At 58.1% G+C, this 18,597-nt stretch overlaps 1 protein-coding gene across 1 annotated transcript; it reads left to right on the top strand.

The window, feature by feature from the left end:
* The first annotated feature begins 8,698 nt into the window (after window positions 1-8,698).
* CCDC22 (coiled-coil domain containing 22) lies at window positions 8,699-17,099 on the top strand. The gene is made up of 7 exons (XM_030970113.1): window positions 8,699-8,768; window positions 10,659-10,770; window positions 11,646-11,745; window positions 13,017-13,124; window positions 13,972-14,078; window positions 15,239-15,338; window positions 17,031-17,099. The coding sequence occupies exons 1-7, from the start codon at window positions 8,699-8,701 to the stop codon at window positions 17,097-17,099; spliced, it is 666 nt and encodes a 221-aa protein (XP_030825973.1).
* Window positions 17,100-18,597: the final 1,498 nt, after the last annotated feature.

Here is an 18,597-nt window from a genome sequence, read left to right as displayed (position 1 = left end):
AAAACAACCCTGAATAAACCCCAAAAAACCCCCCAAAAATCCCCGAAAACACCGCACAAAAACCCCAAATCCCCCAAATCTAAAACTCCCCAAAATTCCCCAAAATCCCTAAAACACCCCCCAAAAAATCCCCCAAAAACCCCAAAAACACCTCCCCAAAACCCCACCCCCAAAACTCCCCAAAACAACCCCAAAAAAACTCCCAAAACACCCCCAATAAACCCCAAAAAAACCCCCAAACACCCCCCAAAAACCCCAAAAATCCCCCAAACCCAAATCATGGCTCCCCCAAAACAACCCCCCAAAAACACCCAAAACTCCCCAAAATCCCCGCAACCCCAAGTAAGCCCCAAAAACCCCCAAAAACTCCCCAAAAACCCCAACCCCCCCCATCAATCCCCCAAAACCCCCAACACCCTCTCCCCCCCACCCCCATCCCCCAAATCAATCACCAAAACTACCCAAACAACCCCAAAAATCCCCAAAATACCCAAAACACCCCTCAAAAACCCCAAATCAATCCCCAAAACCCCACAAACACCCGGTAAACCCCAAAAATACCCCAAAATCCCAAAACCCCAAAAATTAAAACCCATAGTAATAACCCTGAATAAGCCCCCAAAAAACCCCAAAAATCCCCAAAACCCCAAAAAAACCCCAAAACCCCCCAAACCCCCACGTGCCCCCAGGCAAAGGCAGGCGCTGCCTCGCAGCGTGGATCGGGAGCTGCCTGGGGCACAAGGTGCCTATGAGCTCCCAAAACCCCCAAAATCCCCCAGACCAGCCCCCCAAAATCGCCCAAAACCAGCCCTCAAAAACACCCAAAAAACCCCCAAATGCCCCAAACACCCCCAAAATCCCCAAAAAAACCCCAAAACATCCCCCCAAGAGTCCCAAAAACCCCCAAATCCAATGCCCCAAAGCTCCCCAAAAACCCCGAATAAACCCCCAAAAACCCCCAAACCACCCCCCAAAAATCCCTCAAATTCCCCCAAAACTCCTAAATCAATTCCCAAAACTCCCCAAAACAACCCCGAATAGAGCCCCAAAAGCACCCCAAATCCCCAAACTACAAATCAATCTCCCAAAACTCCCCAAAACATCCTCGAATAACCCCAAAAACCCCCAAAAATCACGACACCCCAAAAAATCCCCCCCCCCAATCCCAAAACTCCCAAATCAATCCCAAAACCCCAAAACCCCAAAAAACCCCAAAATCCCCCAAACCCCCACACGTGCCCCAGGAGCTTGGGGGTTTTGGGGGTTTTGGGGGGTGTTGGTTTGGGGATTCTTGGGGGCTGTTTTGAGGGGTTGTTTGGGTATTTTTCAGGGCTCTTTTGTTTTGGGGGATTTTTCTTTGTGGGGGGGATTTTTCCGGGGTGTTTGGTGTTTTGGGGCATTTTTGGGGGCTTTTTGGGTTGTTTTGGGGGTTTTGTATTTGTTTTTGGGGGTGGGTTTTGGGGTGGGGTTGGGGGGGGGTTTTGGTGGTGGGGGTGTGGTTTTTTGGGGTGTTTGGTGGGGTTGGGGGGTTTTGTTTTTGGGGGGATTTTTCGGGGCTGGTTTTGGGGTTTTGGGGGGATTTTGGGGGTCTTTTGGGGTATTTTGGGGGATTTTTCGGGGGCTGGTTTGGGGTTTTGGGGGGGGGGGCTTTTGGGGTTGGGGGTTTTTCGGGGGCGTTTTGGTGTTTTGGGGGTTTTAGGGGCTGGTTTGGTGATTTTTGGGGCATTTTTCGGGGCTATTTTGGTGATTTTGGGGGATTTTTCGGGGCTGGTTTGGTAATTTTGGGGGGATTTTTCGGGGGCTGGTTTGGTGATTTTTGGGGCATTTTTGGGTGGTTTTGGTGATTTTGGGGATTTTTCGGGGGCTTGTTTAGGGATTTTTGGGGGATTTTTTCGGTTTGGGGCTGTTTTGGGGGGTTTTTGGGGGCTGTTTTGGTGATTTTGGGGGGTTTTTTAAAGCTTTGGTATTTTTGGGGGGATTTTGGGCTATTTTGGTGATTTTGGGGATGTTTCGGGGGTGGGTGTTTGGGTTTTGGGGGTTTTTGGGGTATTTGGTGATTTTGGGGGATTTTTCCGGGGCTATTTTGGGGATTTGGGGGGATTTTTTGGGGGCCATTTGGGTTGGGGTGGGTGGTGTTTTGGGTTTGGGGGCGTTTGGGTTTTTGGGGCATTTTTCGGGGGCTATTTTGGTGATTTTGGGGGGATTTTTCGGGGGCTGGTTTGGTGATTTTTGGGGGATTTTTCGGGGGCTGTTTTGGTGATTTTGGGGCATTTTCGGGGGCTGGTTTGGTGATTTTTGGGGATTTTTGGGGGCTGTTTTGGTGATTTTGGGGGATTTTTCGGGGGCTATTTTGGTGATTTTGGGGGATTTTTCGGGGGCTATTTTGGTGATTTTGGGGGGATTTTTCGGGGCTATTTTGGTGATTTTGGGGGATTTTTGGGGGCTATTTTGGTATTTGAGGGTTTTTGGGGGTGTTTGGGGATTTTTTGGGGGTATTTTTGGTGATTTTGGGGGATTTTTCGGGGGCTGTTTTGGTGATTTTGGGGGGATTTTTCAGGGGGTATTTTGGGGATTTTTGGGGGGATTTTTCTGGGCTATTTTGGGGATTTTTGGGGGGGTTTTCGGGGGCTATTTTGGGGATTTTTAGGGTCTCCATGTGTTGGGACCCCCCCTGCTCACCCCCCCGTGTCCCCCCAGAACTGCAGGAGTATTTTGGGGGTGCGGCCCCCCCGGTGCCAGCGCAGCCCCCCCGTGCCTCGCTGAGCCCCCCCGCCCTGCTGGAGGCGCTCTGGGCCCAGCTCAGCGCCCCCCAGGAGGGGGGGGCACCGTGGGGGGGGCCCCGGCTGCCCCCCCAGGTGAGACCCCCAACATGGGCCGGGGGGGCTGGGCTGGTTTGGGGGGGTTTTGGGGGATTTTGGGGTTTTTTGGGGTTGGTTTGGGGGGTTTTTGGGGGTTTTGGGGGTTTTTGGGGCTGGTTTGGGGGGTTTTTGGGGTTTTTGGGGTTTTTGGGGTTTTTGGGGGTTTTTGGGGTTTTTGGGGGTTGGTTTGGGGGTTTTGGGGGTTTTGGGGTTTTGGGGGGTTTGGGGGGTGGTTTGGGGGGTTTTGGGGTTTTTGGGGTTGGTTTGGGGGGTTTTTGGGGATTTTGGGGGGGGCGTTTTGGGGGCTTGGTTTGGGGGGGTTTTTGGGGTTTTTGGGGGCTGGTTTGGGGGTTTTGGGGGTTTTTGGGGGGTTTTTCAGGGCTGGTTTGGGGCATTTTTTGGGGTTTTTGGGGGGTTTTCGGGCTGGTTTGGGGGCTGTTTCAGGGATTTGCATTGGGGGTTTTTTGTATATTTTGGGGAATTTTTTGGGGCTGTTTTGGGGCTGTTTTGTTGATTTTGGGACCTGTTGTGTTGATTTTGGGGGCCATTTTGGGGGCTGTTCTGGGGGATTTTTGGGGGCTGTTTTGGGGCCTGTTCTGTTGATTTTGGGGGGTGTTTGATTGATTTCGGGGGCTGTTTTGGAGCCTGTCTTGTTGATTTGGGGGGCTGCTTTGGGGGATTTTTGGGGCCTGTATTGTTGATTTTGGGGCTGTTTTGGGGGGCTGTTTTGGGGCTGTTATGTTAATCTGGCCCCATTTTGGGGCTGTTATGTTGATTTTGGGGGCTGTTTCGGGGCTGTTTTGGGGGGCTGTTTTGGGGGCTGTTTTGGGGCTGTTGTTATTATTTTGGGGCTGTTTTGGGGCTGTTTTGTTGATCCAGCCCCGTTTCGGGGCTGTTTCGGGGCTGTTTTGGGGGGCTGTTATGGGGTTGTTTTGTGGGTTTTCGGGGCTGTTTTGTTGATCCGGCCCCGTTTTGGGGCTGTTTTGTTGATTTTGGGGCTGTTATATTGATTTTGGGGCTGTTATGTTGATTTCGGGGCTGTTTTGTTGATCCGGCCCCGTTTCGGGCCCGTTTCAGGGCTGTTTCGGGGCTGTTTTGGGGGCTGTTTCGGGGCTGTTTTGGGGCTGTTATGTTGATTTTGGGGGCTGTTTTGGGGCTGTTTTGTTGATCCGGCCCCGTTTCGGGGCTGTTTCGGGGCTGTTTTGGGGCTGTTTTGGGGCTGTTATGTTGATTTCGGGGCTGTTTTGTTGATCCGGCCCCGTTTCGGGGCTGTTTTGAGGCTGTTTTGGGGCTGTTTTGGGGCTGTTTTGGGGCTGTTATGTTGATTTTGGCGGCTGTTTTGGGGCTGTTTTGTTGATCCGGCCCCGTTTCGGGGCTCCCTGCGCCCCCTCTCCCCCAGGAGCCCCCTCAGCGGCGCCGTGCCCGCGCTCGGCTCCGCGCTCTCGAGTTCCTGCGCCAGGCCTGCCCCCCCCGCGCCCCCCCGGGGCCCCCCCTGGACCCCGCCTGGCTCCGCGGGGCCTTTGGGGGCCGCGGGGGGGCCCCTGCCCAGGGCTCCCTTCACCCGCGCCAGCAGCTGAGCCAGCAACGGGTGCGGGCAGCGGGACGGGGCTGGGGGCTGGGGGTGGAATTTGGGGGTCTGGGGTGATTTTGGGGGCTGGGGGGTTGGTTGGGGGTCTGGGGGTGGAATTTGGGGGGTCTGGGGGTGATTTTGGGGGGCTGGGGGGTGATTTTGGGGGATCTGGGGGTGATTTTGGGGGTCTGGGGGTGGTTTGTAATGATTTGGGGGTGTTTGGGGGTCTGGGGGGTGATTTTGGGGGGTTTGGGGGGTGGTTTTGGGGGTCTGGGGGTTGGTTTGGGGGTCTGGGGGGTAGGTTTGGGGGGCTTGGTTGAGATTTTGGGGGTTTTGGGGGGTCTGGGGGTTGGTTTGGGGGTCTGGGGGTGGTTTTGGGGGTCTGGGGGTGATTTTGGGGGTCTGGGGGTGATTTTGGGGGGTCTGGGGGTTGGTTTGTAATGGTGGGGGTGATTTTGGGGGTCTGGGGGTGATTTTGGGGCGTTTGGGGGTGGTTTTGGGGGTCTGGGGGTGATTTGGGGGGTCTGGGGGGTATTTTGGGGGTTTGGGGGGAATTTGGGGGGTCTGGGGGTGGATTTGGGGGTCTGGGGGGTGATTTTGGGGGTCTGGGGTGGATTTTGGGGGTCTGGGGGTGGATTTTGGGGGTCTGGGGGATGATTTTGGGGGTCTGGGGGTGGTTTTGGGGGTGGGGGAGGTTTGGGGGGTCTGGGGGTGATTTTGGGGGGTTTGGGGGTGGTTTGAGGGTCTGGGGGTTGGATTTGGGGGGTCTGGGGGTGTTTTGGGGGTTCTGGGGGGTGTATTTGGAGGGTCTGGGGGTGATTTTGGGGGTGTGGGGGGTTTTGGGGGTCTGGGGTTGGATTTGGGGGTCTGGGGGGTTTTTTGGGGTCTGGGGGTGGTTTGGGGGTCTGGGGGTTGGATTTGGGGGTCTGGGGGTTGGTTTGGGGGGTCTGGGGGTGATTTTGGGGGGCTGGGGGTTGGATTTGGGGGGCTGGGGGTTGGTTTTGGGGGTCTGGGGGTGATTTTGGGGGGTCTGGGGTTGGATTTGGAGGTCTGGGGGTGATTTTGGGGGTCTTGGGGTTGTTTTTAATGAGTTGGGGGTGATTTTGGGGGGTCTGGGGGGTTTTGGGGGCTATGGGGCTGATTTTGGGGGGCTGGGGTTGGGTTTGGGGGGTCTGGGGGTTGGATTTGGGGGTCTGGGTGTTGGTTTTGGGGGGTGTGGGTGTTGTTTTTAATGAATTGGGGGTGATTTTGGGGGTTCTGGGGGTTGGATTTGGGGGTCTGGGGGTGATTTTGGGGGTCTGGGGGTGGTTTTGGGGGGTCTGGGGTTGGGTTTGGGGGGTCTGGGGGTGATTTTGGGGAGTCTGGAGGGGGTTTAATGAGTTGGGGGTGTTTTTGTGTGTCTGGGAGTTACTTTGGGGGTCTCTGGGTTATTTTGGGGGGTCTGAGGGTGGAATTTGGGGGTCTGAGGGTAGAATTTGGGGGTCTTTTTGGGCTGGTTGGTTTGGGGTGGTTTGGGGGGTTTTTGGGTGGGGTTGTATTGGGGGTCCTCGGTTATTTTTTGGGGGCTCTGGTGGATTTTGGGGGCCCTTTTTGGGGGTCCCTGTTATTTTTGGGGGTCTGGGTTATTTTGGGGGTCTCTGGGTTATTTTTGGGGGTCTGGGTTTTTTGGGGGTCTCTGGGTTATTTTTGGGGGTCTCTGGGTTATTTTGGGTTATTTTGGGGTCTCTGGGTTATTTTGGGGGGCTCTGGGGTTATTTTGGGGGGTCTCTGGGTTATTTTTGGGGGTCTCTGGGTTATTTTTGGGGGGCTCTGGGTTATTTTTGGGGGTCTCTGGGTTATTTTGGGGGGCTCTGGGTTATTTTGGGGGTCTCTGGGTTATTTTTGGGGGGGCTCTGGGTTATTTTTGGGGGGTCTCTGGGTTTATTTTGGGGGTCTCTGGGTTATTTTGGGGGGTCTCTGGGTTATTTTTGGGGGTCTCTGGGTTATTTTGGGGGCTCTGGGTTATTTTTGGGGGGGTCTGGGTTTTTTTGGGGTCTGGGTTATTTTGGGGGTCTCTGGGTTATTTTGGGGGTCTCTGGGTTATTTTGGGGGCTCTGGGTTATTTTGGGGGTCTCTGGGTTATTTTTGGGGGCTCTCTGGGGGGTCTCTAGGTTATTTTGGGGGCTCTGGGTTATTTTGGGGGTCTCTGGGTTATTTTGGGGGGTCTCTTTATTTGGGGGCTCTTTTTGGGGGTCTCTGGGTTATTTTGGGGGTCTCTGGGTTTATTTTGGGGGCTCTGGGTTATTTTGGGGGCTCTGGGTTATTTTGGGGGGCTCTGGGTTATTTTGGGGGGGCTCTGGGTTATTTTGGGGGTCTCTGGGTTATTTTGGGGGTCTCTGGGTTATTTTGGGGGCTCTGGGTTATTTTGGGGTTCTGGGTTTTTTGGGGGCTTTTGGGGGTCTCTGGGTTTTTTGGGGGGCTCTGGGTTATTTTTGGGGGGTCTCTGGGTTATTTTGGGGGGCTCTGCAGCCATTTTGGGGGCCCTGGACCTTTGGGGGCTCCGGCCATTTTTGGGGGCTCTGGGTTATTTTGGGGGGTGTGGGCACCCTTGGGGGCCCCTGTGGTCAGTTTGGGGGTCTCTGTGGTTTGGGTCTCTGGGTACTCTGTGGGCCCTGGGTCATTTTGGGGGTCACTGGGTGTGGGACTCTGTGGGCACTTTGGGGGGTGGGCACTGGTGGGGGTCTGTGGTATTTTTGGGGCCTCTGTTTTTGTGGGGTCCTGGGTTATTTTGGGGGTCTGGTGGGGGGTCTCTGCGTATTTTGGGGGCACTGGTTTTGGGGGGTCACTTATTTTGGGGTGGGTTTTTGTGGGCTCTGGTGTACTCTGTAGGGCTCTGTGGTTATCTGTGGGCTCTCTGTGGGGTCTGTGGGTTACTCTGTGGGCACTGGTGGTCACTCTGGGTGGGGGGCACTGGTGGTCACTCTGGGTGGGGGGCACTGTGGTCACTCTCTGGTCACTCTGTGTGGTCACTCTGGACCCCTTTGAGTGGCCTGAGTGGTCACTCTGGGTGGGGGGCACTGGTGGGCGCTCAGTGGTCACTCAGTGGTCACTCACTGGTCACTCAGCGGTCACTCAGCGGTCAGTGGTCACTCAGTGGTCACTCACTGGTCACTCAGTGGTCACTCAGCGGTCAGTGGTCACTCAGTGGTCACTCTGGTCACTCACTGGTCACTCACTGGTCACTCAGCGGTCACTGTGGTCACTCTGGTCACTGTGGTCACTCACTGGTCACTCAGCGGTCACTCAGTGGTCACTCAGTGGTCACTCTGGTCACTGTGGTCACTCAGTGGTCACTCAGCGGTCACTCAGCGGTCACTCACTGGTCACTCAGTGGTCACTCAGTGGTCACTCTGGTCACTCTGGTCACTCTGGTCACTGTGGTCACTCACTGGTCACTGTGGTCACTCAGTGGTCACTGTGGTCACTCTGCGGTCACTCAGTGGTCACTGTGGTCACTCAGTGGTCACTGTGGTCACTCACTGGTCACTCAGTGGTCACTCTGGTCACTCTGGTCACTCTGGTCACTCACTGGTCACTCACTGGTCACTCAGTGGTCACTCACTGGTCACTCAGTGGTCACTCTGGTCACTCGTGGTCACTCAGTGGTCACTCAGTGGTCACTCACTGGTCACTCAGTGGTCACTCAGTGGTCACTCAGTGGTCACTGTGGTCACTCAGTGGTCACTGTGGTCACTCGCACCAGCACCCAGGCGGTCACTGGAGGTGACCCCACCAGTGGCACTGGGGCCACCCAGCAGTCACTCGCGGACTGGGCGGCCACTCAGGCCTCGCACAGGTGGGCACAGTGGGCACAGTGGTCACTGGGGGGCACTGTGGTCACTGCGGGGGCACAGGTCAGCAGGGGCACTGTGGGCACGCAGGGGGCACAGGTGGGCACCAGGGGTGTTTTGGGGTGCAGGGGGCAGTCTGGGGGCACAGGTGGGGCTGGCACAGGTGGGCACGGGGGGCATGTGGGGTCTGCGGGGGCACGCGGGGGCATTGTGGGGTCACTGGGGGCACTCAGGGGTTTTGGGGTGCAGGGGGCAGATCTGGGGGCACAGGTGGGCCACGAGGGGTCTGGGGAGGGGTCTGGGGGCTCGGCTCAGCCTGGCACAGGTGGGCGGGGGGGCACCAGGGGGCACAGGTGGGCACGAGGAGGGTCTGGGGGCGCAGCTCGGCCTGGCACAGGTGGGCACGGGGGGCACAGGTGGGCACGGGGGGCACGGGGGGCATGGGGGTCTGGGGGGCACGGAGGGGCATTGTGGGGGCACTGGGGGCCGAGGCTCTGGGGGGCACGGGGGGTGCGGCTTCGGCCTGGCACAGGTGGGTACAGGTGGGCAAGGGGGCACGGGGGGGCATGTGGGGGTCTGGGGGGGGCACGGGGGGTTGGGGGGGCACTGGGGGGGCGCAGGGGGGTTTTGGGGTGCAGGGGGCAGATCTGGGGGGCACAGGTGGGCAGGGGGGGCACAGGTGGGCACGGGGGGGGGCATGGGGGTCTGGGGGGCACAGGTGGGGTGGGGGCACAGGGGGTTTTGGGGTGCAGGGGCAGATCTGGGGGGGGGCACAGGGGGGTAGGCAGATTTGGGGGGCACTGTGGAGGGTCTGGGGTGCAGGGGGCAGATCTGGGGGGCACAGGGGGGTTTTGGGGTGCAGGGGGCAGATCTGGGGGGCGGAGCTCAGCCTGGCACAGGTGGGCACTGGGAAGGGGGACTTTGGGGGGCCCTGTTTGATTTTTGGGTTCCTCTGGGTGATTTTGGGGGGCACATGGGGGCTCTGGGGGGCTCTGGTGATTTTGGGGTGCCCTGGGTGAATTTGGGGTGCTCTGTATGATTTTGGGGTGCTCTGTGTGATTTGGGGTGCCCTGTATGATTTGGGGTGCCCTGTGTGATTTTGGGGTTCTCTGTGTGAATTTGGGGTGCCCTGTGTGATTTCGGGGTGCCCTGTGTGATTTTGGGGTTCTCTGGGGTGTTTTGGGGTGCCCTGTGTGAATTTGGGGTGCTGTGTGTGATTTCGGGGTGCCCTGGATGATTTCGGGGTGCCCTGGATGATTTTGGGGTGCCCTGGATAAATTTGGGGTTCTCTGTGTGATTTCGGGGTGCCCCCAGGCCGAGGCCGAGCTGCAGCAGCTCCGGGCGGCTCTGTGTGATTTTGGGGTGCTCTGTGTGATTTTGGGGTTCTCTGGGGTGTTTTGGGGTGCCCTGTGTGAATTTGGGGTGCTGTGTGTGATTTCGGGGTGCCCTGGATGATTTTGGGGTTCTCTGTGTGAATTTGGGGTTCTCTGTGTGATTTCGGGGTGCCCCCAGGCCGAGGCCGAGCTGCAGCAGCTCCGGGCGCCCTGGGCGCTGCGGGGGGGCTGGGGGCTTTGGGGGTCATTGGGGCTCCGGCGTTTGAGCTGCTGCCGGGGGCCCAGAAGAACCTGGGCAATGGGGTGCAGGGGGGGTTGGGGTGGGGTCTGGGGGTTTGGGGGTCCCGGGGGGTTGGGGGTCCTAGCAGATTTGGGGGGGGGAATTTGGGGGTCCCAGCAGGTTTGAGGGGAAATTTGGGGGTCCCAGAAGGTTTGAGGGGAAATTTGGGGGTCCCAGAAGGTTTGGGGGGGAATTTGGGGGTCCCAGGGGGTTTGGGGAGGGGGAAACAACCTGGGCAAGCTGCAGGTGGGGCTGGGGGGTCTGGGGGAGATTTGGGGGTCCCGGGGGAGGGTTTGGGGGCTCCCAGCAGATTTGGGGGCGTGGGTTGGGGGGGATTTGGGGTCGAGAATGGTCCCAGTGAGGGGCGGGTTTGGGGGGGTCAGTCCGGGGGTGTCAGTGACTTGGGGGGTCAGTTCGGGGGGGGTCCAGGAGTTTTTAGGGGACCAATCCGGGGGTGTTCAGCAGTTTTTGGGGTGTCGTTCCCGAGTTTTTGGGGTGTCACTCCGGGGGTGTTCCCGAGTTTTTGGGGTGTCACTCCGGGGGTGTTCCCGAGTTTTGGGGTGTCACTCCGGGGGTGTTCAGCAGTTTTTGGGGTGTCGTTCCCGAGTTTCGGGGTGTCACTCCGGGGGTGTTCAGCAGTTTTTGGGGTGTCGCTCCGGGGGTGTTCCCCAGTTTTTGGGGTGTCGTTCCCGAGTTTTTGGGGTGTCGCTCCGGGGGTGTTCCCGAGTTTTTGGGGTGTCGTTGCCGAGTTTCGGGGTGTCACTCCGGGGCTCCCATCTCTCGCAGCTGCTGGTGGAGTCCAGCAGCCGCCCTCCCTCGCCTGGCCGTCAGTGAGCGCTCCCGGCCCCGCCTGCTGGCCGAGTACCGGGAGCTGCGGGCGCTGCGGGACCGCGCCCAGGTACCGGCACCGCCCTCCCTCCTCCCTTCCCTTCCCTTCCCTGAAATTTCAATTTCTTGGAAATTTCCTTTCCTTTCCTTTCCTTTCCTTTCCTTTCCTTTCCTTTCCTTTCCTTTCCTTTCCTTTCCTTTCCTTTCCTTTCCTTTCCTTGAAATTTCCTTGAAATTTCCTTGAAATTTCCTTGAAATTTCCTTGAAATTTCCTTTCCTTGAAATTTCCTTGAAATTTCCTTGAAATTTCCTTTCCTTTCCTTGAAATTTCCTTTCCTTGAAATTTCCTTTCCTTGAAATTTCTTTTCCTTGAAATTTCCTTGAAATTACCTTGACATTTCCTTTCCTTGAAATTTCCTTGAAATTTCCTTTCCTTTCCTTTCCTTTCCTTGAAATTTCTTCTCCTTTCCTTGAAATTTCCTTGAAATTTTCTTGAAATTTCCTTTTTCTTTTCCTTTTTCTTTTCCTTTTCCCTTTTTTCTTCCCTTTTTCCCTTTTCCCTTTTCCCTTCTTTCCTTCCCTTCCCTTCCTTCCCCTCCCTCTCTTACATTTCCGTCCCTTCCCTTTTGGGGTTTCCCGCATTCCCAAACGGCACTTTTGGGGTTCCTCCCTTGTTGCTTTGGGAGGTCTCAGCTCCTTCCCAGGTGGATTTGGGATCTCTGAGGTCCCTTCTCAGTGGCTTTGGGGTGCCCGGGTTCCCCAAAATTGAGTTTGGGGTGCCCGGGTTCCCCAAAACTGGGTCCCCAGATCTCCCCCTCCTTTATTTTGTGCTCCCTTCCTGACGCTTCTGCAGCGCGTCTGGGGGGTTCTGGGGTGTCCAGCTCCCGCTGTTCTGTTTGGGGGTTCCCGGTGGTGATTTCGGGTTCCCCCCCGTGTCCCCCCCAGCGCGAATCCTCGCGGCGCCTGGCGGAGACGCGGGCGCTGCTGCAGCGCGCGCGCGGCCGCCGAGGAGGCGCGGAGGAAAGAGACCCTGCACGGCCAGCTGGTGGGGCTGGGGGCGTTTGGGGGGGGCCTGAGGGGGGGCTGGGGGGGTCCTGAGGGGGTTTGGGGGGCTCAGGGGGTCCTGAGGGGGCTTTGGGGGGCACTGAGGGGTTTTGGGGGGTCCTGAGGGGTTTTGGGGGCTCAGGGGTCCTTGAGGGGCCCTAGAGGTGTTTTGGGGGGCTCTAGGGGGGTCCTGAGTGGGTTTGGGGGGGCTCGAGGGTCATTGTGGGGGCCCTGAGGGGGTTTGGGGGGGTCTGGGGGGTTCTGGGGGCATCCTGAGGGGGTTTGGGGGGCTCAAGGGTCATTGAGGGGGCCCTGAGGGGGTTTGGGGGGCCCTAGAGGTGTTTTTGAGGGGTGCTCAGGGGGTCCTGAGTGGGTTTGGGGGGGCTCAGGGGTCATTGAGGGGGCCCTAGAGGTGTTTTGGGGGGGTCTGGGGGGGTCCTGAGTGGGTTTGGGGGGGCTCAAGGGTCATTGAGGGGGCCCTAGAGGTGTTTTGGGGGTCTGGGGGGGTCCTGAGCTGTTTTGGGGGGGCTCAAGGGGGTTTGGGGGCCTCAGGGGTCATTGAGAGGGCCCTTGGGGGGTCTGGGGGGGCCCTGAGGGGTTTTGGGGGGTCCTAAGGGGGTTTTGGGGGGCTCAGGGGTCCTTGAGGGGGCCCTAGAGGTGTTTTGGGGGGGTCTGGGGGGGTTTGGGGGCATCCTGAGGGGGTTTGGGGGGCTCCTGAGTGGGTTTGGGGGGCTCAAGGGTCCTTGAGGGGGCCCTAGAGGTGTTTTGGGGTGGTCTGGGGGGGTTTGGGGGCGTCCTGAGGGGGTTTGGGGGGGCCCTGAGGGGTTTTGGGGGGGCCCTGAGGGGTTTGGGGGGGTCCTAAGGGGGTTTTGGGGGGTGCTCAGGGGGGTCCTGAGGGGTTTTGGGGGGCTCAGGAGTCATTGAGGGGGCCCTGAGGGGTTTTTTGGGGGCCCAGGGGGTTTGGGAGTCACTGGGGAGGTTTTGGGGGTGATTTGGGCTGATTTTGGTGATTTTGGGGTTTCTGAGGTGGCCGAGCTGGCGGCGCTGCCCCGCGATGGGAGGTTTGGGGTGATTTTGGGGCTGATTTTGGGGTGATTTTGGGATGATTTGGGGCTGATTTTGGTGATTTTGGGGTGATTTGGGGCAGGTTTTGGGGCTGATTTTGGTGATTTTGGGGTGATTTGGGGCAGGTTTTGGGGCTGATTTTGGGGTGATTTTGGGGGGTGCCCAGGGCAGGTTTTGGGGCTGATTTTGGTGATTTTGGGTTCCGAGGTGGCCGAGCTGGCGGCGCTGCCCCGCGACGTTTCCCGGGCCGGGTACACGCAGCGCATCCTGGAGCTCGTGGGCAACATCCGCAAGCAGAAGGAGGAGATCGGCAAGGTGGGGGCTGGGGGGCGATTTTGGGGGGCTTCTGACACTTTGGGGGGGTTCTGACATTTTAGGGGGGTTCTGACACTTTGGGGGGTCTTCTGACACTTTGGGGGTGTTCTCACATTTTTGGGGGGGCACTTTGGGGGAGTTCTGGGGTCCCTCAGGCAGCCTGAAGGGATTTGGGGGCGATTTTGGGGTGTTTGGTTCCATTGGAGGTTTTGGGGGTTTGGGGGGCTGGAGGGGCGATTTTGGGGGGCTTCTGACATTTTTGGGGGGCTTCTGACACTTTGGGGGGGTTCAGACATTTTGGGGGGGCACTTTGGGGGAGTTTTGGGGTCCCTCAGGGAGCCTGAAGGAGTTTGGGGGCGATTTTGGGGTGTTTGGTTCCATTGGAGGTTTTGGGGGGCTGGGGGGGCGATTTTGGGGGGCTTCTGACATTTTTGGGGGGATTCTGAAATTTTGGGGGGGGGGTCAGACACTTTGGGGGGGCTTCTGACACTTTGGGGGTGTTCTCACATTTTTGGGGGGGCACTTTGGGGGAGTCTTGGGGTCCCTCAGGCAGCCTGAAGAGGTTTGGGGGCAATTTTGGGGTGTTTGGTTCCATTGGAGGTTTTGGGGGGGGTTTGGAGGGCTGGGGGGCAGAATTTGGGGGGCTTCTGACGTTTTGGGGGGTTCTGACATTTTGGGGGGCACTTTGGGGGAGTTTTGGGGTCCCTCAGGCAGCCTGAAGGGGTTTGGGGGCGATTTTGGGGTGTTTGGTTCTGTGGAGGTTTTGGGGGTTTGGGGTCTGTGTGCACCCCCAATTTGAGGAGGGGGATTTTGGGGTGTCTGACCCCCCCTGGGGACCCCTCCCCAGATCCTGGAGGACACCAGGGCGCTGCAGAAGGAGATCAACGCCCTGGTGGGGAAACTGGAGAGAACCTTCAGCGTCACCGACGAGCTGCTCTTCAAGGTGGGCAGGGGGCACCCCAAAAATGGGATGGGGACCCCAAAAATGGGGATGGGGGACCCCAAAAATGGGGAGGGGACCCCAGAAATGGGGATGGGCACCCCAAAAATGGGATGGGGACCCCAAAAATGGGGAGAGGGAACCCCAGAAATGGGGAGGGGGGACCCCAAAAATGGGATGGGGACCCCAAAAATGGGGAGGGGACCCCAAAAATGGGATGGGGAGGGGGAGGGTCACGCTGGGGTTTGGGGGGCTGGGGGATTCAGTGGCACCCCCGGGATGGGGGGGTCCCCAAAGGGGTGAGGAGCTGGGAGCCCCCAAAATGTCCCTGAACCCCCAAATTGTCCCTTTGGGAAAGTGTCCCTGTGTCCCCCAGACTGTCACATGTCCCCCCCAAAGTGTCCTTGTGCCCCCCCAAATTGTCACCTGTGCCCCCAAATTGTCCCTGTCCCCCCAAAATGTCCCTTTGGGAAAGTGTCACATGTGTCCCCCAAATTGCCCCTGTGCCCCCCAAACCATCCCTGTCCCCCCAATGTCCCCAAATGTCCCTGTGCCCCCCAATGTCCCCGTGTCCCCCCAAATGTCCCTGTGCCCCCCAAAACCATCCTTGTCCCCCCAAACCATCAAACTATCCCTGTCCCCCAATGTCCCCGTCCCTCCCCAAATGTCCCCGTGTCCCCCCAAATGTCCCCAAACCACCCCTGTCCCCCCAAATGTCCCCGTGTGTCCCCAAACTGTCCACGTGGTGTCCCGAAAACCATACTAGTCCCCGCAAACCATCACGACGTATCCGCTGGGGGCTCTACAATGGGGCTCTGGCCGCTCCCCAAATTGGGGCTCTGGGGGCTCGCCCTGGGGGCCCCTATGGGGGCCCCTTGGGGGGGTCCCCCCGAAATGGGGCTCTGCTTGGGGGCCCCAAACTGGGCGCTAATGGCGGGGCCCTGGGGGCTCTGGGCGCCGCGGGGGCTCTGACGAGGCGGCTCAGGGGGCTCTGGGGGCTGGGGGGGCCTACTGGCTCTATTGGGGGCTCTGGGGGCTCTGGGGGGCTACCGGGGCTGGGGGGCTCTGGGGGCTCTGGGGGCTCTGGGGGCTCTGGGGGCTCTGGGGGGCTCTGGGGGCTCTGGGGGCTCTGGGGGGCTCTGGGGGCGCTGGAATTCGGGGGGTCCCTCTGAAGCCCCCCTCGGTGCCCCCACCCCCAGAACTGCGCGCAGCTGATCCGAACCATCGAGGACACCGGCACCATCCAGAGGGAGATCCGGGACCTGGAGGAGCAGGTGGGGCTGGGGGGGCGATTTTGGGGGGACAACGAATTTCTGGTGCCTCTGGGCCCCCCCAGCTTTTCACCCCTCAGTTTTTCCCTTCTCAATTTTTCCCCCAATTTTTCCCTCATTTTGCTCCCCCATTTTTCCACTCTCATTTTGCTCTCCCAATTTTTATCCCACAATTTTTACCCTCTGTTTTCCCCCCCAATTCCCCCCCAATTTTTACCCCCCAATTTTTATTACCCCATTTTGCCCCCTCACAATTTTTCCCTCTCATTTTGTCCCCCCAATTTTTAACCCCCACTTTTCACCCCCCAATTTCCCCCCCCAATTTTCCCCTCCAATTTCCCCCCCCATCCAATTTTCCCCCTAAGTTTGTCCCCCATTTTTCCTCCCCAATTTTTTCCCCCCAATTTTTCACCCCCAATTTTTTCCCAATTTCCCCCCCCAATTTTCCCCTCCAATTTCCCCCCCCAATTTTTGCCCCCCAATTGTCTCCTCCAATTCCCCCCCATCCAATTTTCCTCCCCAAGTTTTCTCCCCCAAGTTTTACCCCCGATTTTCCTCCCCAATTTTTCCCCAATTTTTCACCCTCAATTTTTACCCCCCACTTTTCTCCCTCCATTCCCCCCATTTTTACCCCACAATTTTCCCCTCCAATTTCCCCCACAATTTTTCCCCCCTAAGTTTTCCCCCCTGATTTTCCCCCCCAATTTTTTCCCCCAATTTTCCCCTCCAATTCCCCCCCCAAGTTTTACCCCCCGATTTTCCTCCCCAATTTTTCTCCCCAATTTTACCCCATTTTTCCCCATTTTTTCCCCAATTTTTCCCCTCAATTTTCCCCCCCTGATTTTCCCCCCCTAATTTTCCCCCCAATTTTCCCCTCCAATTCCCCCCCGTCCAATTTTCCCCCCCAATTTTTCCCCCCAAATTTTTCCCCCCGATTTTCCTCCCCAATTTTTTCCCCCAATTTTTCACCCTCAATTTTTACCCCCCAATTTTCTTCTCCCGTTCCCCCCCCAATTTTACCCCCTATTTTTACCCCACCAATTTTCCCCTTCAATTCCCCCCATCCAATTTTCCTCCCCAATTTTTTCCCAATTTTTACCCCCCACTGATTTTGCCCCGAATTTTCCCCCACCCCTTTTCCCCCCCAATTTTTCCCCCCTAAGTTTTCCCCCCAATTTTCCTCCCCCAATTTCCCTCCCCAATTTTTACCCCCCCCGCCCAATTTTTGCCCCCCAATTTTTCCCCCCCAATTTCCCCTCCCCGATTTTTCCCCCCCCAATTTTCGCCCCGGTTTCCTCCCCATCCGGAGGCGCGGCGCCAAGCTCCCGGCCAGCCTGGAGGGGGGTGGACCCTCAGCGACGCTGCCGAGCGCCGCCAGGGAAAACGCTGCTGCGCGCGCGCCCGCCCCCGGTGCGCCCGGGAAAGGGGGCAGCCACGCCCGAAACCCCGGGGCCCACACTCAGCGGGGCTGGGGGAGCCCCTGCAGCCCCCCAAAATCGCCCCCAAAAGTTCCTTTGTGGTGTCAATAAATCCCAGTGCAGCAGCTTGGGAGCGTCGTGTGCAGCGGTTTTGGGGGGGTCTTGGGTGGATTTGGGGGGTCTTGGGGTGGTTTTGGGGGTCTTGGGGTCATTTGGGGGGTCTTGGGGTCCTTGGGGTGGGGGCCCACATTCAGAGGGTTTGGGGGAACCCCTGCAGCCCCCCAAAATCGCCCCCAAAAGTTCCTTTGTGGTGTCAATAAATCCCCATGCAGCAGTTTTGGGGTGATTTGGGGTGGTTTTGGGGTCGTTTTGGGGGTCCCACCCTCAGAGGGTTTGGGGGAGCCCCTGCAGCCCCCCAAAATCGCCCCCAAATGTTCATTTATGGCGTCAGTAAGTCCCAGTGCAGCAGTTTGGGGTGTCATGTGCAGCAGTTTTGGGGGGATTTGGGGTGGTTTTCGGGGGTCTTGGGTGGATTTGGGGTGGTTTTGGGTGGATTTGGGGTTGTTTTGGATGGATTTGGGATGGTTTTGGGTGGATTTGGGATGGTTTTGGCATCATCTGGGGGCTCTTGGGGTGGTTTTGGGGGGTCCCACATTCAGCGGGGGTGGGGCAGCCCCTGCGGCCCCCCAAAATCGCCCCCAAAAGTTCCTTTGTGGTGTCAATAAATCCCAGTGCAGCAGCTTGGGAGCGTCGTGTGCAGCAGTTTTGGGGGGATTTGGGGTGGTCTTGGGGTGGTTTTGGGGGGTCTTGGGGGTCATTTGGGGGGTCTTGGGGTCGTGTTGGGGGTCCCACAATCAGAGGGTTTGGGGCAGCCCCTGGAGCCCCCCAAAATCGCCCCCAAATGTTCATTTATGGCGTCAGTAAGTCCCAGTGCAGCAGTTTGGGGTGTCATGGGCGCAGTTTGGGGGGATTTGGGGGTGGTTTTGGGGGGGGGGGGTGGATTTGGGGGTGGTTTTGGGGTGATTTGGGGGGGTTTGGGGGTCGTTTTGGGGGTCCCACACCAGAGGGTTTGGGGGAGCCCCTGCAGCCCCCCAAAATCGCCCCCAAATGTTCATTTATGGCGTCAATAAATCCCAGTTGAGCAGTTTAGGGGTGTCGTGTGCAGCAGTTTTGGGGTGATTTGGGGTGGTTTTGGGGGTGGATTTGGGATGGTTTTGGGTGGATTTGGGATGGTTTTGGCGTCATTTGGGGGGTCTTGGGGTGGTTTTGGGGGGTCCCACACTCAGAGGGTTTGTGGGAGCCCCTGGAGCCCCCCAAAAATGCCCCCAAAAGTTCCTTTATGGTGTCAATAAATCCAGTGCAGCAGTTTGGGGGTGATTTTGGGGTGGTCTTGGATGGATTTGGGATGGTTTTGGGGTCGTTTGGGGGATCCCACACTCAGAGGGTTTGGGGGAGCCCCTGCAGCCCCCCAAAAATACCCCCAACAGTTCATTTATGGTGTCAGTAAATCCCAGTGCAGCAGTTTTGCGCTGCCAGTTTTGGGGGTTTTGGGGGTCTTCGGTAGTGTGGGGGTCTTGGGGTGGTTTTGGGGGGTCCCACACTCAGAGGGTTTGGGGGAACCCCTGCAGCCCCCCAAAATCGCCCCCAAAAGTTCCTTTGTGGTGTCAGTAAATCCCAGTGCAGCAGTTTGGGGTGTCGTGTGCAGCAGTTTTGGGGGATTTGGGGGGTCTTGGGGTGGTTTTGGGGGGGTCTTGGGGTCATTTGGGGGGTCTTGGGGTCGTGTTGGGGGGTCCCACATTCAGAGGGTTTGGGGTACCCTTGGGGGTCCAAAATCGGCCCCAAAA

The sequence above is a fragment of the Camarhynchus parvulus genome, unplaced genomic scaffold (genome assembly GCF_901933205.1).
Source record: "Camarhynchus parvulus unplaced genomic scaffold, STF_HiC, whole genome shotgun sequence".
In the NCBI taxonomy this organism is placed as follows: Eukaryota; Metazoa; Chordata; class Aves; order Passeriformes; family Thraupidae; genus Camarhynchus; species Camarhynchus parvulus.
Note: the sequence above shows the minus strand (reverse complement) of the source record. Positions and strands in the feature narration are given on the sequence as shown.

Excerpts from the sequence above, each read along its gene's own strand:
- CCDC22 (XM_030970113.1), top strand. The coding sequence starts at position 8,699 with ATGGGGGTCTGGGGGGCACGGAGGGGCATTGTGGGGGCACTGGGGGCC. Across the intron at positions 8,769-10,658 it reads GGCTCTGGGGGGCACGGGGG|CTGCTGGTGGAGTCCAGCAG; the intron begins GTGCGGCTTCGG and ends CATCTCTCGCAG. Across the intron at positions 14,079-15,238 it reads CTCTTCAAGGTGGGCAGGGG|CCCCCCTCGGTGCCCCCACC; the intron begins GCACCCCAAAAA and ends GTCCCTCTGAAG.